The sequence below is a fragment of the Bos javanicus genome, chromosome 26 (assembly GCF_032452875.1).
Source record: "Bos javanicus breed banteng chromosome 26, ARS-OSU_banteng_1.0, whole genome shotgun sequence".
NCBI lineage: Eukaryota > Metazoa > Chordata > Mammalia > Artiodactyla > Bovidae > Bos > Bos javanicus.
In genome coordinates, this window is record NC_083893.1 from 17,531,206 (window position 1) to 17,548,350 (window position 17,145).

General features: G+C 41.0%; 1 protein-coding gene across 1 annotated transcript in view; it reads left to right on the forward strand.

The window, feature by feature from the left end:
- Window positions 1-2,196: 2,196 nt before the first annotated feature.
- The window catches only part of DNTT (DNA nucleotidylexotransferase), a 32,916-nt gene continuing 17,967 nt past the window's right edge, over window positions 2,197-17,145 (forward strand). Inside the window, exons 1-5 of the mRNA XM_061402946.1 lie at window positions 2,197-2,496; window positions 12,754-12,928; window positions 13,602-13,730; window positions 14,983-15,153; window positions 16,412-16,483. Of these exons, the coding sequence (XP_061258930.1) occupies window positions 2,294-2,496; window positions 12,754-12,928; window positions 13,602-13,730; window positions 14,983-15,153; window positions 16,412-16,483 (750 nt within the window). The 5' untranslated portion in view covers window positions 2,197-2,293. The remainder of the gene's footprint in view (window positions 2,497-12,753; window positions 12,929-13,601; window positions 13,731-14,982; window positions 15,154-16,411; window positions 16,484-17,145) is intronic.

Consider the following 17,145-nt stretch of genomic DNA (forward strand, 5'->3'; position numbering starts at 1 on the left):
CCCACCAGTGAGGACCACAGTGGACTCTCATCCTCGGTTGAGCAGTCACAGCACACAGGAACAGCAGAACTGAAGTGATGGTTTTACCAGATGCACGAATCCCTTCTGTAACATTTCAACAAGTGCTTGTCTAGACTCTACTGAAACAAATTTCATGACTAGTAATATTTCACTGTGCAATGTGGCCTCTCTATTTTTAGCCAGCCCTGGAAAATCCTATGGACAGAGGAGCCTGGTAGGCTGCAGTCCATGGGGTCGCTGAGGGTCGAACATGACTAAGTGGCTTCACATTCACTTTTCACTTTCCTGCATTGGAGAGGGAAATGGCAACCCACTCCAGTGTTCTTGCCTGGAGAATCCCAGGGACGATGGAGCCTGGTGGGCTGCCATCTATGAGATCGCACAGAGTCGGACATGACTGAAGTGACTTAGCAGCAGCAGCAGTAAATAAAAAGTTCTTACTTGCAGAGAGTTAAAAGCTATTACTCTGCAAATTCAACCTGAAGATGTTTTATCTTTCTCTCTTAAGCAACGCAGTTTTGCAGATGTTTGAAGGAAGATGTTACATCCCTTTTCCCTGGTATTATGGTGAGGAGCTCATGTACTTGAAGATAGCAACAGTCTCAAACATGGCAGAGTGAATCTTGTGGTTGTTCAGTCACTCAGTCGTGTACGACTCTTTGGGACCCCATGGACTGCAGCATGCCAGGCTTCTCTGTCCTTTACCTATTCCCGGAGCTTGCTCAAACTCATGTTCATTGAGTCAGTGATACCATCCAACCATCTGGTCCTCTGTCGTCCCCTTCTCCTCCTGCATTCAATCTTTCCCAGCATCAGGGTCTTTTCCAGTGAGTCTGCTTTTTGCATCAGGTAGCCAAAGTATTGGAGCTTCAGCTTTAACTTCAGTCCTTCAATGAATATTCAGGATTGGTTTCCTTTAGGATAGACTGGTATGATCTCTTTGCTGTCCAAGGGACTCTTTTCCAACACCACAATTTGAAAACATCAGTTGTTCAGCACTCAGGCTTCTTTATGGTCCAGCTCTCACATCCATACATGACTACCGGAAAAACCATAGCTTTGACTATACGGACCTTTTTCGGCAAAGTAATGTCTCTGTTTTTTAATACACTGTCTAGGTTTGTCATAGCTTTTCTTCCAAGGAGCAAGCGTGAGCAGAGTTTAGATTTGCCAATGGGGGAGACATGTGTAGAGGATGGCTTCTTGGTAGTTAAAGCCCAGGTTTTATAATGAGATTAAATTCAATAATTTCCTGTTGACTAGTTCTGTGACCCTTAGCAAGTTGTTAAACCCAGTGGGGATGCTAGACAGTGTTGCTGTGGGATTCAATCAGCTAAGCTTGTAGGTGCTCAGAAAATGAGATCCATGAAGTGTATTGATGAAAGACACTAATTTTATTTTCCCATAAAGTTGTGAAAATGTCTCTTTATGGAAGTAATTCTCACCTAAAGACCATCCCATTTCATCCCATTGATTTTAGGCTTATGTAACAGATTACTCAATCTCCTGAACAGACAACCTCAGTCTACTGAAAAACCTGAGATATATATCATTTGGAACCTGAAGACTTAAGTCAAGATCTTGTTCTGCCTCTTGTTCTATGATATTTAGTACACTGAGCCTTTGTTTTATCACTTATAAATGCACCAGCATAGCTAAAATGCCCACCATGAAATACAATGAAACAATCAGAGGCAACAGATTAGAACACAGAGCAGAGTGAATGGACCTGAAAGCAGAGTTCTGAGTTAAAAAAAAAAAAAAGTAATCAGCAGGGTGGGAAATATAACATTGCCATTTATGTAAAATCAAAACAACCACACACAACGAATAACACCCATGCAAGCTATAGAAATCCAATGTATTGCAGTGAGAGCAGAGAATGCAAACTATTCAGGAGATTTAAAAAAGCATCAAAAATAAAGACAAGAGGGGTCTAAAGAAATTTGTAACCAGGAAATTGATTAATTAATTAATAACATGGGAAGAATGATGCTTCCCTACCTTCCTCACAAAGTTATTCTTAGGGTCTGATGAGATTATGCATAGGAAAGCCAAAGTTAATTTACCATTCCCATTATGATCCCCAGACTGGACAGATGAACAGAGATAGCAGTTCCCCCTGGATCTTGGGCAGGAAGCTATGAGCAGGGCAGGGCTGGGTGGGATGGTGAGATGACATCAGGGCTCCTCATGAAGGAGGGGCAAGCTCTCCCTCTCTTCTGGAGATACCACTTGATGGCACAGCCAGAGGCAGCATCAACGTCTTCCCATGGATCCGCTGTGCACAGCCTCCTCAGGCCCTCGGAAGAAGAGACCCAGGCAGGTGGGTGCCTCAATGGCCTCCCCTCCTCATGACATCAAGTTTCAAAATTTGGTCGTCTTCATTTTGGAGAAGAAAATGGGAACCACCCGCAGAAACTTCCTCATGGAGCTGGCTCGAAGGAAAGGTTTCAGGGTTGAAAATGAGCTCAGGTAAGACATGAATTTCAGCTTGTGAATAAGCAGGGTTTTTGTGAACAACTTCTTTGGAACCCAAGGAATCTGTGTTTTCCTCTGCAAACAGAAGAGGTGATGCTCCCACTGGGAGAACAGGTATGAGATCAAAGAACAAATCTGAGGCAGTTACTTAAGGAAAATAAGATCAGTGGGAATTTGATACAATTATATTGAAACCAGTTGGCACCAAAAGATAAAGTAATTTTTTTTTTTGCCTTTCATTATTATGAGATGAAGTATCAAGGAATGATAAACAGAAACCCAGTTGGAAAGTTCAATGCTGAAACCACTGAGGTTTACTCTTGACTGAGCTGAACAAAAGCGTCACTGAGTCCAAACAAAAACTGGCAGCTGCTTGGAGGCAGAAAGAATAGTTTGGTTGGTTGGCCAGTAAGCTGCACATCTGGCTGGGCGGAAGTGGGGAGTGTCTGTGATGGGCTAGGACTGTAGTTGGCTCACCACAGGCACCCAAATGTGGCTTTGATCATGTTTTTCTGAACTGCAGTCTGAGTGGGATTCATAGAGAGAGGGATGCTGGTTAAAGATTCACGGGTGGCTCTGTCCAGGGGTGAAAGACGCCTTGCTGAGAGTGATGAGCTCAGAGCCCAAATAAGAAGGCAACTGAAGCAACCATGCAGGGTGCCTCGAATGTTCACCCACTCACATCCCAGCCTGGCCTTGCTCTTTTTCTAACAGTTATGTAAGCTCTTCATGGGTCTCAAATAGATGGAAGAGAAAACCAAACAAAATCCAGACACAAATGGTATTAGAAGCTTGGCATAAATAATTCCAAACAGAATTGCCAGAGGGCTTGTAGTGAATAAACAATGATAATTGATGCAATTGCCTGGCCTTGATTGTCCAAGGAATAGGTTGATCATATTTTTTTTTTCAGGAAAATGTATAAGAATTCTATGTGAAAATAAATTTTTGTCTTGAAAAAAATAAGTAAAACTGACAAGCATATCCTGATGAAGTGTCAGTTACAAATTGCTAGAGAAACATATGTCAAAAGTCAATCATCAAATATGAGTCAAATCTCATAGAAACATTTAATTTTTTTTACTAAAATGCCCCATTCAGAAATTCCTGAGTATCCCATGGATTTCCTCACCCAATTTCTCTACACTTCCAGCAAGAGCTGACTGGTTTAGTTACAGCACAGCTACGAGTAATGCACACAGTGGCTGAGGCAGGTAGGTGAAGAGATGACTAGAGGCAAGTTTCTTCTTTTGACAAGAAAACCCAAGAGGCAGCTCTGCTGCCAGGGACTGAGCCCAGCTGCTCGGGCGACAGAGGAAACTGGTGCACAGCAAGCCAACTGCTGCTGCGATGTGACTGTGGCAAAGTTCCCAGGCTGGCTGCTCAGAAGACACATTAAATGCAAATGTGTTTTATGACACAAATATAAACCACAGGAAGCAGAAGTTCTAGCTCTCAAACGGAATTTCCATAGTTAGCTATATAGACTTTAATTGGAAAGGACAATGAAGATTATTACAGGGGAAAATCTCTAGATAAAAAAATCTCTAGACCTCAGAGTCTGACTCTGACCCTTCCCAGCCATGTGATGCGGGGAAGACCCCCTCTCTCCTCTCTGACCTTAGATTCTTGATAAATCGTCTAGTCTGCCTGATGTGATACCAGATGCCATGATGGATATCAGTGTACTTGGATAAATTAGAACAGCTATATAATTGTAGTGTGGCTGTTTTCTCGTTACTTAGCTGAATCCATTGACCCTTCTAGTAAAATCCTAAGAAGAGGGCTTTCTCTCCACAATATGAACGAGGTCGAGTGACACAAACCGATAGAACAAAGACAGGAAGGAAACCCATCAAATTGGTTATTTGTGGGCATGAGGGTAGTAGTGAGAGATTATGGCTGCTTTTATGCTCTATGTTTTCCAATTTTTTTACAATGAACATATTTTTTAAGTGAAAATAAAGGAAATTGTTATTTTAAAAGAAAGGATACTTCTTAAGAGGAACAGCTAGACCTCACCTTTTGATATAAAAGATTCAGAGAAAGAGGAGCTAAAAAAAGTTCTGAAAGTAGACAGTAATCTCCATAATTTCTAGTGCATTCTTTGGCTGCCAGGAGGGTTTAAATATGAGGAAAAATCTGATCCCTACTTTACCTGAACCTGAACACACAGCTTAGAATTGGTGTGCCTGAATGTATTGAGCTATCTGGAACTACTTAATTTTCCAGCATATGTATACTGTATCTTTATAGTTGGATTGGACTTCATTAATATTTATGTTATATTGCAAAAGACATGCTATTCCAAGTACCATAGGAAGCTGGTTCTTAAAATATAAATAAAGGGAGGTGTCAAGTTCTTTGAGGCATTTTTGCACATTCATTATAAAGGTTACTGAATTTTATTCCATGGCCAACATCCTAAATTTTAGAGCAATTTCATAATATTCCAGTTCTCTGGGACAAGTTAGAGAAGGGTCAGAATCTAGTGTTTGTCACGTTCTTCTTTTATCCTTGATTCCAGTACTTTGAGCTGTTTTAAAACTTTATCAGCGTCAACTCTCCTCTTTTTGCATACTCGCTAAGCTTACCATTCCTGTCTTGACCTAAATTGTTGATGCTGAAAAAGAAAGAGCCGGATAGGAAGGGTGGCTTTCCATGGTTACATCAGCCAGCAGATGATCACTTTTTCTGAGTTCCACTGTTTAAGCAGAAGAAACCCATCAGAGGATACATTTCCCCTGCTTGCACCTCCATAGTTTGTCTACAAGGCTGTCTTTGAAAGGCATTGTTTGAATGAAAGCAAAATATACCACCATGCCATCACAAGTTAAGGGTTCTGTTAGGACCCAAGTAGAAGGCTTGCACCTTGTGAGCAAAGAGTTTAAAATCAGACAAGAGAGCCAGGAATTGTGCCTTTGTTTTCACTTAGCATGAAAAGATAGCATAATGTATTTCCTTGGCATGTACTCATTTTCCTCTTTTTAAAAAAATTAGAATTTTCCTACCCAACACTTTACTTCGGGCCTCCTTGTGTCTTTCATGCTGAACCCTCTTCCCTTTTGCAATAGTCATTACTGAATAAACTCTATTCTTACTGCCTTAATGAGTGTCCAGCTTTGTTTATCTTTGACAATGCCTTATCACTTCAGATTTTTGGTGTTTGAAATAAAAATATTAAAAGTCATTGTTTGGAAAAGAAACTGAACACCAAATCAAAGAGCTATTATCTGCTCCAGAAAATATGATAGTGAACTAGTCTTTCTCTAGGCTTCTTCTAAGTTCAGTGTCCAAACACATCTTCACTGGTTTCTCATTATGTTTTTTCCCTCACTTTTTCTCCTCCAACTTTGAATGGCTTCTCCTTACACTTCTCTGCATGTAAGACCTAAGACCCATGGAAGCCTTCCTAGGGGAGGGAACTTCCTTCCTGGACACGGGGTGAGCCATGGCTTAGGGTTGGCCCCTGACTCTTCCACTTGGCTTTTCTCCTTATTCCTCCCCAACTCCACAAGGGAAAGGGTGTCATCTCGGCCACTGTGTATACCTCAGCTTCATACTTTTGACAATTTTCTTACACAGAGTAGGCTTCAGGAAATATTTGCTCAAAGAATACTTTATCTGGAGAATATAAAACCAACCAAAGGAACTTATGACTACCAAGAGTAATTTTTGTCACTGAAATTTTTTTACAATGTTTGGTTACCTTTTGGTTACAGTATTACCTTTGTAATCAGTGAAATGATGAAGATTTTATTTTTGTAAGTTCAAGAGCATGCAGAGTAGACTCGAGTCCTGTTGTTGTTCTTCAGTCACTAATTGTGTCTGACTCTTTGTGACCCCATGAACTGCAGCATGCCAGGCTTCCCTGTCTTTCACTATCTCCCGGAGTTTGTCCTGCTTTGGTTCAAATTACTTATTTCAAAATTTGTGAACTTTAAATTAAGGTAAATGTTCACGGTCTCATTTAATATGGGCCAAAAAATCAGGGCAAGACCCTCTCAGTCTTCAGTATATCAAGGGCTGGAAATAAAAGCTTGTTTTCACTGTTGCTGGTGTTAGTCACTCAGTCATGTCCGACTCTTTGCAACTCCATGGACTGTAGCCTGCCAGGCTCCTCTGTCCGTGGAATTCTCCAGGCAAGATTCTGGGATACTGGAGTGGGTTGCCATTCTCTTCTCCAGGAATCTTCCTGACCCAGGAATAGAACCCAGGTCTCCTATATTGCAGGCAGATTTTTTTTTTTTTTTTTTTTACCATCTGAGCCACCAGGGAAGCCCCATAAGAGTGTGGGATAAAATCAAATAAAACTACCTTGATTTTTCAGTGTCAGGGATTCTGAAACAGATTAGTTGCTAGGGAAATTGGCAAGAGGATTTTTTTTTAAACTGTAAACATCCAAGTTCAACTGTAAATAACTATTTTTAAAGTTATTGTTGATAAAATAAGTCCTGTGTCAGGTGGAAAGAATTAAGAATGACTTCTCCAGGGAAAGAAAACAGTTTTAAAGACAAAGAAAAAAGCAGATGACCATCCATGAGAACTGGGGGAATCAGAGATATCATCAGTCTGGCTTCTCACACACACACAAAAAGATGGCTGCCTATTTCTTCATGAAGACTTTTTCTAATTGTGTCAAGAGGCAAGAGAAACTCGGGTAAGAAAAAAGAAAAATCAGGGATATTGGTATCTCAGAAAAAAAAATCAAAACTGAGATTTGTGAGTTAATAATCTCTCAAACTTAGAGCTTTCTAACATCTGAGGGTCATACTCATGATTCTTGTATTATCTTTTATCATGTGTATTATTATATAACTACTGTGTTTCTTTTAACTGCCCTTAGTCTGAGTCATTATAATTTATCTCTAGCTTAAGGAATAATAGCCATAAAAATCATGGGTCTGATATACATAACTTAAAAATATAGATTTAATTAACACATAAACTTCTAAGATGATCTGTTGTGTACTCCCTAAAATTGTCTCAGGTACCTGCAGAGAAATGAGTACTGGATGGGGAAACATTGCTATAACTGAGCCCCCAGTCCAGCATGGGGATCCCACCTAAGCTGGGGCAGGTAAAGACTGATCTTCCTCCAGCACTATTTCACAAGGTGGAGTTATTGGGCTGTGAGATGGTTTTGAAATACGGCAGACCCCATGGAGCGACAAGGACTACTTTCCCTTCCCTTGCCTTGGGAGGGCTGGTGGACCCAGCAGAAATGGCACCATGTGACTTTTAGGGGCTGGGTCATAAAAGGCCTCGAGGCTTCTGCTGTTCCTTGGACCCAGAGCCTCAGGTAAGAAGTCTGAGTTGCCCCTGAGAGAGGCCACTTAAAGATCCTCAGGTGGCAGATGCTGCTGAGCCCAGGCTCCCAGCCACCCTCACCAAGGTGCCAGACTCTTGGGCTGCATGGAACATCAGTGCCTCCATCAGCTGCGTATGGAACAGAAGGATGGCCCCAACTGAGCTGCCTGAATTCCTGACCCACAAATTGTGAGGCATTGCATTTTAAAAGCTATTACATTTGGGGATAGTTGGTGTTGCACCAGTAGATAACTAGAAGTGACTGACTACCATATGTCAGAATCACCAAGGGAACTTGTCAAAATGTGTATTTCTGGGCCCTAGGTGAGATTTACTGAATCTGAATCTTTGGTAATAGGACCCAGGCATCTGAATTTTAGGCCAGCATCCTTGGTGCCTCTAGCAGACACTACAATTTTAGAAACATTCTTTCAGAGCTATTCAGTTCAGTTCAGTTCATTTCAGTCACTCAATTGTGTCCAACTCTTTGCAACCCCATGGACTGTAGCACACCAGGCTTCCCTGTCCATCACCAACTCCCAGAGCTTGCTCAAACTCATGTCTGTGGAGTCGGTGATGCCATCCAACCATCTTATCCTCTGTTGTCCCCTTCTCCTCCTGCTTTCAATCTTTCCCAGCATCAGGGTCTTTTCCAATGAGTCAGTTCTTCACATTAGGTAGCCAAAGTATTGGCGCTTCAGCTTAAGCATCAGTCCTTCTAATGAATATTCAGGACTGATTTCCTTTAGGATTGACTGGTTGGATCTCCTTGCAATCCAAGGGACTCTCAAGAGTCTTCTCCAACACCACAGTTCAAAAGCATCAATTCTTCGGTGCTAAGCTTTCTTTCTAGTCCAACTCTCACATTCACGCATGATCAATTCATTGTACCAGTGGTCTCTTTGTTGACCATTACTATGAATATTGCCATGAGCTGGGCACCAGACATGATTATCACCAGGCAGGTTATAACACTGTCCCTGCCCTCAAGGATGCCAAGGACCAAGCCAAGTACATTTCAATTCAGCACCACTTAAAAAAGAGGGCCCTGCATGGTTTTCCCTGGGGGAAGCTGAAGGCCAAAGCCTAGTTCAGAATGTTTGTAATTGGTTCACAACTTCCCAAACCTCGTCCAAGGCACTATTAATTTGTCATGGCTAAGAAACCAGGTGACTTAGAGAAGGGAATCCACTGATATTTCAGGAATGGCCATCTCAGCAGGGCCTTGGGGTCTTTAGAAGATGTTGAAGATGGCTGCCTGAAGCTTGCTGCCACCTTTTATCTTAGGAAGAAAGCCCAGGCCTTCAAGGGCAAGGCACAGACCTCTGCCGCAATCCCAGGTTTATTTGTCTTTGAAAATGACATTCATGCATATTTGTTCCCTTACACAGAAAACTGACAGTAAACAATTCATGACAGAAAGTGAGAAAATATAGAAAAATACTTAAAGCAAACAAACAAAACCTCACACAGGGGTCTAACCACAGTCTAGCAGAACGTTAGGAGATTGCACACCTGGGTTTGAATCTTGCCTCCATGTGACCTCTGCAGGCCTTGGTTTTCTCATCTTCATTGTGATAATGATGGTGATGTTGATGATGATGATATTCATTCTGATGTTATTCCTTTTGAGAAAAGGAAATGTTCTCATTGGAAAAAGCACAGAGTCACAGAGGGGTAGCTAAGTGTGGCCCAGCACACGGGTTTTATTTTATTTTTTGGCCACGCCACACAGGATGTGAGATCTTAGTTCCTGACCAGGGACTGAACCCATGCCCCCTACTAGTCTTAACCATGGACCATGAGGGAAGCCCCCAGAACACAGGTTCTAGATTAAAATGGACCTCAGATTAAATCCTTGCTCCACCAGTTATTAGCTGGGTGAATTTTTAATGTCTCCCAAGCTCTCTTTTCTTATTATTAGAGACAATCATACCTACCTATCTCATAGAATTATTTACAATTAAATGAAGTAGTGTATGAAATTGATCTACAATGATTCTGGCACATGGTGATGTTCTATTAGTATCTTCAATACCAGAGTGCTCAGGGCAGAGAGAAAACCATTATATCAGCAAACAGCTGTCACAACACAGCAGTAAGACATTGTGTGCAGAACACACCAAAGCGGGTGACCCTCCTTGGTAATCCTGTCTGCTAATGGCTCAGCATAGACAGTGAACAAATGCTTTATTGTCATGGTCTGCAATGGAACCCACAATATCTCTGAGATGTGCCTGTACTATGATGTCAAAGTTTCTAAGACTGACTTTCAATCTCTTACTTTGTGGGAACCGGTGACAAACAGTAATGAACTCTGAATAGCACAATGTGTGGTTTGTTTGATTTTTTTTGTTTGTTTTTGTATGTACTTGATAATTGTTGTTGTTGTTTTGTTTGCTGGTTGCTTAATGAGCAGGGGTTGGAAATCCAAATCAGAATCTTCTTTCATATGCTGCATAGCTTATATTCCTGAATAAGCTTATATGAATTCAATAGGAGATGCACATGGTCCTCATCAATAGGGTGAGCTCAGACACCCCCACACTGTCCTGGGGAGTCCCAGGTGAGGAGGCACTGTGGGTGGTGGTACATGACTGGATGATGAGGGGCCTAAATTTAGAAGTTGAGCCCCAGAGCTCTTCCTCAGCGCTCTCATCTCTCTCTGAGGTTTAGACAAAACCCTATTTAGAAGAATAATAGTACTAATAAGCATAATAAAAAATATATTAATAACGTTTCTCTTCAAAGGGCAGAAACATAGAAAGAATAATACTGTCTAACCCTATTGATTCTTCTGTGGTTTTCTTCAAGTCTTGAGATAGACAATCTTCCAAGAAGTTGACTATAAGTAGTCTTTGGAATCATATGCACCTGGAATAGGGCAGCAGCTAGCTGTCTTCCCTTGGCCCTTTTAAAAGGTGGTTTTATCTCGACTATTTTCTGCCTGGGCCTGCTGCACATCCTGCCATCTAGATGGTCTCAGCTCTGGTCTCCAGTCCCACTTCCCTCCTAGCACCAGCCCCAGAACCCAACTGTCAGCCAAGTATTTTTATTTGGATCTCCAGCCATCCTTTCAAGGCAGCTTGAAATAAACTTCAATTTTGTTCCCCCACCCCTTCCTCCAAAGAGATGGAACTTCCTAAATCCCTATTTCTACCAAAAGTGATAACACTTGAGTGTGATAGATAAGCTGGAGTAATAGTTGAGTCTGTTCCCCACTTCACCTTTTATAGGTGATGCCAGCTGTCCGTCATATGTCTCCTTTGCCTTCCTTTCTAGCACTGTAGGAACCAGACTGAGGTTTAAATCATCTTATATCTGGTCCAGTGATTCATCTTCTTAAGTAGCTCCTCAAAGCTCCCCAACCCATGACTCCCCCTCCAAATCATTGTGTATACCAGATTAGTCTTTTAAAATAACACTGGAATGCTATCCATGTCCTGCTCACAAAAAACTTCAGTGGCTCCATAATCCTAGAACATAAGATCCAGCTTTCTCAGCCAGGCTTCTAAGACCCTCTGTAATGTGGTTAACCCACTTGCTCAGTCACATCTACAACTACTTCCCAACAGAAATTCTTCATTCCAATCCAGGCCACTCTCCTTCCTTTCCTCTGACCTTTGAACCTTTTCTTCCAGGAGGATCTATAGTGCTACTTTCTTGATACCTTATCCCTCCCATGCATCCAGACTAGGCACAAACAAATCCTGCTTTTCTACAAAGCCATCCACCTCTCCCAGCCCACACTAAATTATTTTCCCTCTTTGTATACCACTTGCAGGTCCTGCCTATGCCGTAACGTATTAACCAGCTGTTTCACAGAAGATGCTGATGCCCAGAAACATTCCTTTTCTTGTTTGGTACCCAACCCCTTCCCATCACCACCACAGGGAACCTAGGGCTGTGACTAGAACAGTGAACCAAGAAATACTTAGTGAATCTAAGAGTCAATCAAGAAAAGGAGAAGGAGGAAGAAGAAGTCAAGCAAGAGAAGTGGGGAAAAGAAGAAAAAACAATTCTATGTTTTTCTCTTCAATGCCTATATACGCTATTTGCTTTTGCTATTTCCCAGATTTGTAGACAATTTGAACTGAAGGAGCCCTAAAAATTATTAGTTCCAGTGATATAATGCTGATTTCGAAGATTTGTTTAAAAATAGAAACAACATATTGACCAGAAAAGACAATCAAAAAGGATAAATGTCATTTACCAGCTGTGTGACCTTCAGGGTGTCCTTAACCTCTCTGTTCTTCAGTTTCCTCATTTTTGAAGTGTGGCTAGTATAATATTTACTTAAAAGCTATGTGAGTATTAAAAGAGATGATGTATGTGAAGTACTTGGACAGTGCTGAAGCATGCTAAGTGCTCAGTACTTTTTTAGGGAAAAGATACAGGGTCTTACAACACAGAGTTGTGCTTTGAAAAACATGAAAAGCACTATTTCCCAAAGGCTGGCCACCACCTATTAATGGCTTGTGAGATGAATTTAGTGGGATGTTACATCTATATCAGCATCTACATCTATATCTATTTTGGGTCATGATATAAAATGTGTTTCTAACTGTGGATCACATACAAGTTTGAAAGGCACCAGATTAAAACCCTCTGCAAAATAAAAATGAAACGGCACACCAAAGCCACAGGCAGAGTTCAAGGTGCTAATTTAAGAACGATCTCATACTCTATCCGTTCTGGACCTTTGTTTTCCACTAACATCACAATCTTACTAATGTTTTCTTAAGTTTTCTTGCATCTGATATGTAACATAGACCATGTCGCTATGCTAATTGAAGTTGAATTCTCTGGCATGGACGCCTAGGTTCTCCATGCCTATGGTCAGGTCTACTGTGCATCTTTCTCCATCAGATGGAATGCTCTGAACACCTCAGGGAAAAGAGGAGAGGTTCTCATTTTGAAAGTCTCTGTCTTATTCTGCAGTGATTCTGTCACCCACATTGTAGCAGAAAACAACTCTGGTTCAGAGGTTCTCGAGTGGCTTCAGGTACAGAACATAAGAGCCAGCTCGCAGCTAGAACTCCTTGATGTCTCCTGGCTGATCGAAAGTATGGGAGCAGGAAAACCAGTGGAGATTACAGGAAAACACCAGCTTGTTGTAAGTGTCCTGAAAGTGGTTGTATGTGGGCTATAGACTCAACAGACTTGAGTTAAACCCCAGGTTCTCTGCTTGCTCCCTGTGTGAACTTTGGCAAGTCACTTAGCTTCTCCGAGCTTCAGTTTCTTCCTTTACATTATGAGAACAGTAGTGTCTGCCTATCTTGTAAGATGGCTTATGAGGATTAGAATAACACACATGGAAAGTGCTTAAGACTGAGCCTGATCTATATATGCACTTAATAAATGGTAGCTATTTTTACAAACAAGTCTATACACAAATATTTCAAAATATTGAAGTCTTGATGTTCTAGCAGCCAGAAAAGTAGAAGGTTCTTATTTTTTTCTTACCATGATAATTTATAAAGAAAAAAATTAAATTCTTAGTTCCAAACCCTTCACCAATGGATCCTAACTATGTAAGTTCACAGAAAAGGAAAATAATATTTAATCGGTAGTTCTTTTTCATGTTACTTTTTCAGATCACAAAAATAATACATGTTAATTATAGCAATTTCAAATATTAGAAATGCATATAACATAAAACTTGAGCCTCCTATAGTATTATTCTCTTTCCAGAGACAATTACCATTGAACTGCCTCTTATTTTTCTTCATATACATCTATTACTACTAATTTTTTTATTTAAAATAGATGCTTATACATTTGTTTAGGTGAGAACAGACTATTCAGCTACCCCAAACCCAGGCTTCCAGAAGACTCCACCACTTGCTGTAAAAAAGATCTCCCAGTACGCGTGTCAAAGAAAAACCACTTTGAACAACTATAACCACATATTCACGGTAATGGAGCTTTACAACAACAACTATAGCAAACGTAAGGCTTGCTGCTTCTTTCTGTGGATCTCCGATTAAACTATGAGCTCTCTTGAAAATCTAGGAAGGTTTTCCCCATTCTTACTCACTCCCCTAACATGATCTCTGGTTCCTCTTTCTGTCAAGAATGGGTCTCCTTCTATTACGGAAATAGACAATATATTTAGAGCATAGTCTTTAGACAAAGTAACTTAATGATTTATTGGGAGTTGTTATTAATGGATGCAACACTTATCAAAGGCAAATATTCTGAATAACTAAATACATACTGTAATTAGTCCACTACATAGTAAGAGCAAATTGCATAGAAATGGCAATTGTGCATAAACAGCTTTGTTGGGAAGACATAAGATTGAGAATCAGTAGACCTGGGTTCAGCCTGGTAGTAACTATCTTGGGCAAGTCATTTTCTCTCTCTGAGCCTGTTTCCTCATCTGCTTAATAAACAATTAGGTTGATCATCTCTAAAGCCCCATTTAGCCTTGAAGTTTCATAATTATGCTTCAAAATGACCCGAACAAAACCATAACTGCTTATCCTCAGCCTACAATCAGTAGTCAAATGGATAAAACATGCATTAGTAGATTGAATACAGAACTTCTTCTTTCTAAAATTCTAGCCCCAGGTGTCCAAGGAAGACCAGGAAATTGCAGCTACTGAGCACCCTGAGGATCATGCCACACAGCTGTAGCTACTTCCTCCTCTGCCAGAAATGCAGACATGCCCTACCTTAAATAACCCTGCCTTCGGGTTTGTGGCACTTCTGATCATACCCATTCATTCAACAAGGCTATACTAAGTGCTGACTCTGTTTCACCAACAAGCTAAGAGAGAGGATTTTCCAGTGATCAAGGCAGAATCCTGGCCACAGGCTGGTGGGAAAGTCAGCAAACAGGGAAGGATCATGCCAAGTAATGACTAGGAAGATGCAATGAGCAAGAAGTCATTTTTTAGTTAAATCATTCCTAAATATCTAATGGCAGAGAATTCCAAGTTTCCTTACAAAGCATGCTGTGGCCTGTCTTTTCAACTCAACTCCGCTCATCCAACCAGGGAGAAGTGAAAACGTACAGGACACCCAATCCTGACCTCTGAGGGAACAGTCACGAGGCATTCTAATATTTAACAGAGAACAAGAGGCATTTGCAAGGGACTGCTGGCTTGGGGGTTAGGGGCTAGGAAACAGACTGTGTTTTGCTCATCTGGTTTTATTCTTTAGGATGCCTTTGAGATACTGGCTGAAAATTCTGAGTTTAAAGAAAATGAAGTCTCTTATGTGACATTTATGAGAGCAGCTTCTGTACTTAAATCTCTGCCATTCACAATCATCAGTATGAAGGATACAGAAGGAATTCCCTGCCTGGGGGACAAGGTGAAGTGTATCATAGAGGTAAGGGTGAAAGGTGATTCATTTCAGCTCCTAATAGGTAGCTACTGAGGGAGGGAGAGAGATGCAATTAATAAATTTTCCTGTTAACTATATAGATGTGGTATTCATTACTTATTTTCATTTATCTTTGATTTATATTATATGGATATATATTATATCACATATATATATATATATATTACATAGATAGCTACACATGTAGATGTGTCATTCATACCCCAATATTATCTCACTTGGAGCTATGTGGGGCCAGCTAGTGAGAAAATAACTCTCCTGTATTATTAATCACAGTGAAAGTCTCTAATGACCTAAAAGCTCAACAGGAGGGGATGCTATGAGTTAAAACCCAGGCTGTGTGAAGAACCTCAGTACCATTCAGCAGACAGTGCCCTCCAGAATGGTGGTGGGTATGAGGGACAGTGGAGCTGACTCCACATCCCCGCCTGTGTGTTCTAAGAGGAGAGCCAAGGATGGTTAGTTATTTATTAAATAATGTTTAAGGGTTCCTGGCAAGGCAAATTAGTCATCCAAGAGGAAGTTTCAGTATAGTCAGATGCAAGGCAAATTATTCAAGGGAGGGAAATTAATCCCAACTCTATTTAAAGGAGGTTGGATGGCTCTGGTGGGGTTTCCCAGGGGCTTCCCAGGTGGCGCAATAGTAAAGAATCCACCTGCCAATGTAGAAGACAAAGGAAACATGGATTTGATTCCTGGGTTGGGAAGATTCCTTGGAGAAGGAAATGGCAACCCGCTCCAATATTCTTGCCTGGAAAATTCCATGGACAGTGGAGCTGGGCAGGCTACAGTTGATGGGGTCGCAAAGAGTTGGACATGACTGAAGTGGCTTAGCATGCACGGGTGGCTCTGAGCTAGACATCATAAGGACTTGAATTAGCTTTTCAATAGGTCCGGAACTAACCCAATCAGATGAAAAGTCCTTTTGTTTCAGCTAGTTCATATCCATTAAAAAGAAAATTATCTCAAATATTTAGACACCCCTTTGTCAGTGAACATTTTGGTCTGGTGTTCCAATCATTCTGTACCTTCCTCCCCGAGGATTATAAAGGGGCCCTTGGAAATATAATAACCTGAGATTTTCAAGCAAGAACTGTCTTGTTTTCTCTAGATCAGCTAAGGAAACATCCTTTATGGCGTAGGTGTATTTAGTGAAAAATTAAGCTACTATATCTGGGGATTTGAAAATCTCAGATTGTGATTAACATCACTAGTGTAAAATGCTTTTCAAATGTCCATGCAGGAAATTATTGAAGATGGAGAAAGTTCTGAAGTTAAAGCTGTGTTAAATGATGAACGATATCAGTCCTTCAAAGTAAGTGATTTGTACATGTATTTATCAAAAATAGGTTTTCAGTTGATCCCATTATTCTAAGTAGTTGTACTGATCAGCTTGGGGTGCCATAACACAAAGCCACAGACTGAGTGACTTAGCACATGATTATTTTTTCAGTTTTAAAGCCTGGAATTCTGAGATCAAGGTGTTGGCATGACTGCGCTCTGGTTAGGGCTCTCTTCTTGGTTTGCAGACAGCCTCCTTCTCAACATCCCCTCATATGACACACACAAGGAGAGAGCAAATTCTCTGGTCTCTTCCTATAAAGGCACTAATCCCACCACGAGGACCCCATCCTCATGACCTCATTTAACCTGATTATCTTCCCCAAACCCCATCTCCAGATATCATCATACTGGAGGTTAGGATTTCAACATATGAATTTGGGAGGAAGGGTCACAACTCAGTCTATAGCAGTGATCTAGGAAGCAAATGCCTGAATAAATACAGGTGCTTGAGCTTATTGCCATGCTATGGTGAGATACAAATGACCTTACCTCCCAGAGGTTGTCACTCCTGGGTACACTAGGACTATGAGACAAAACAAACCTGTTCTCAGAGAATCAACCTGTGCTGGAAAGCTCCTCACTGCATCTTGTCTACTCTGAAGCAGGATTTATTACCTCCCAGTGTTCCCTATC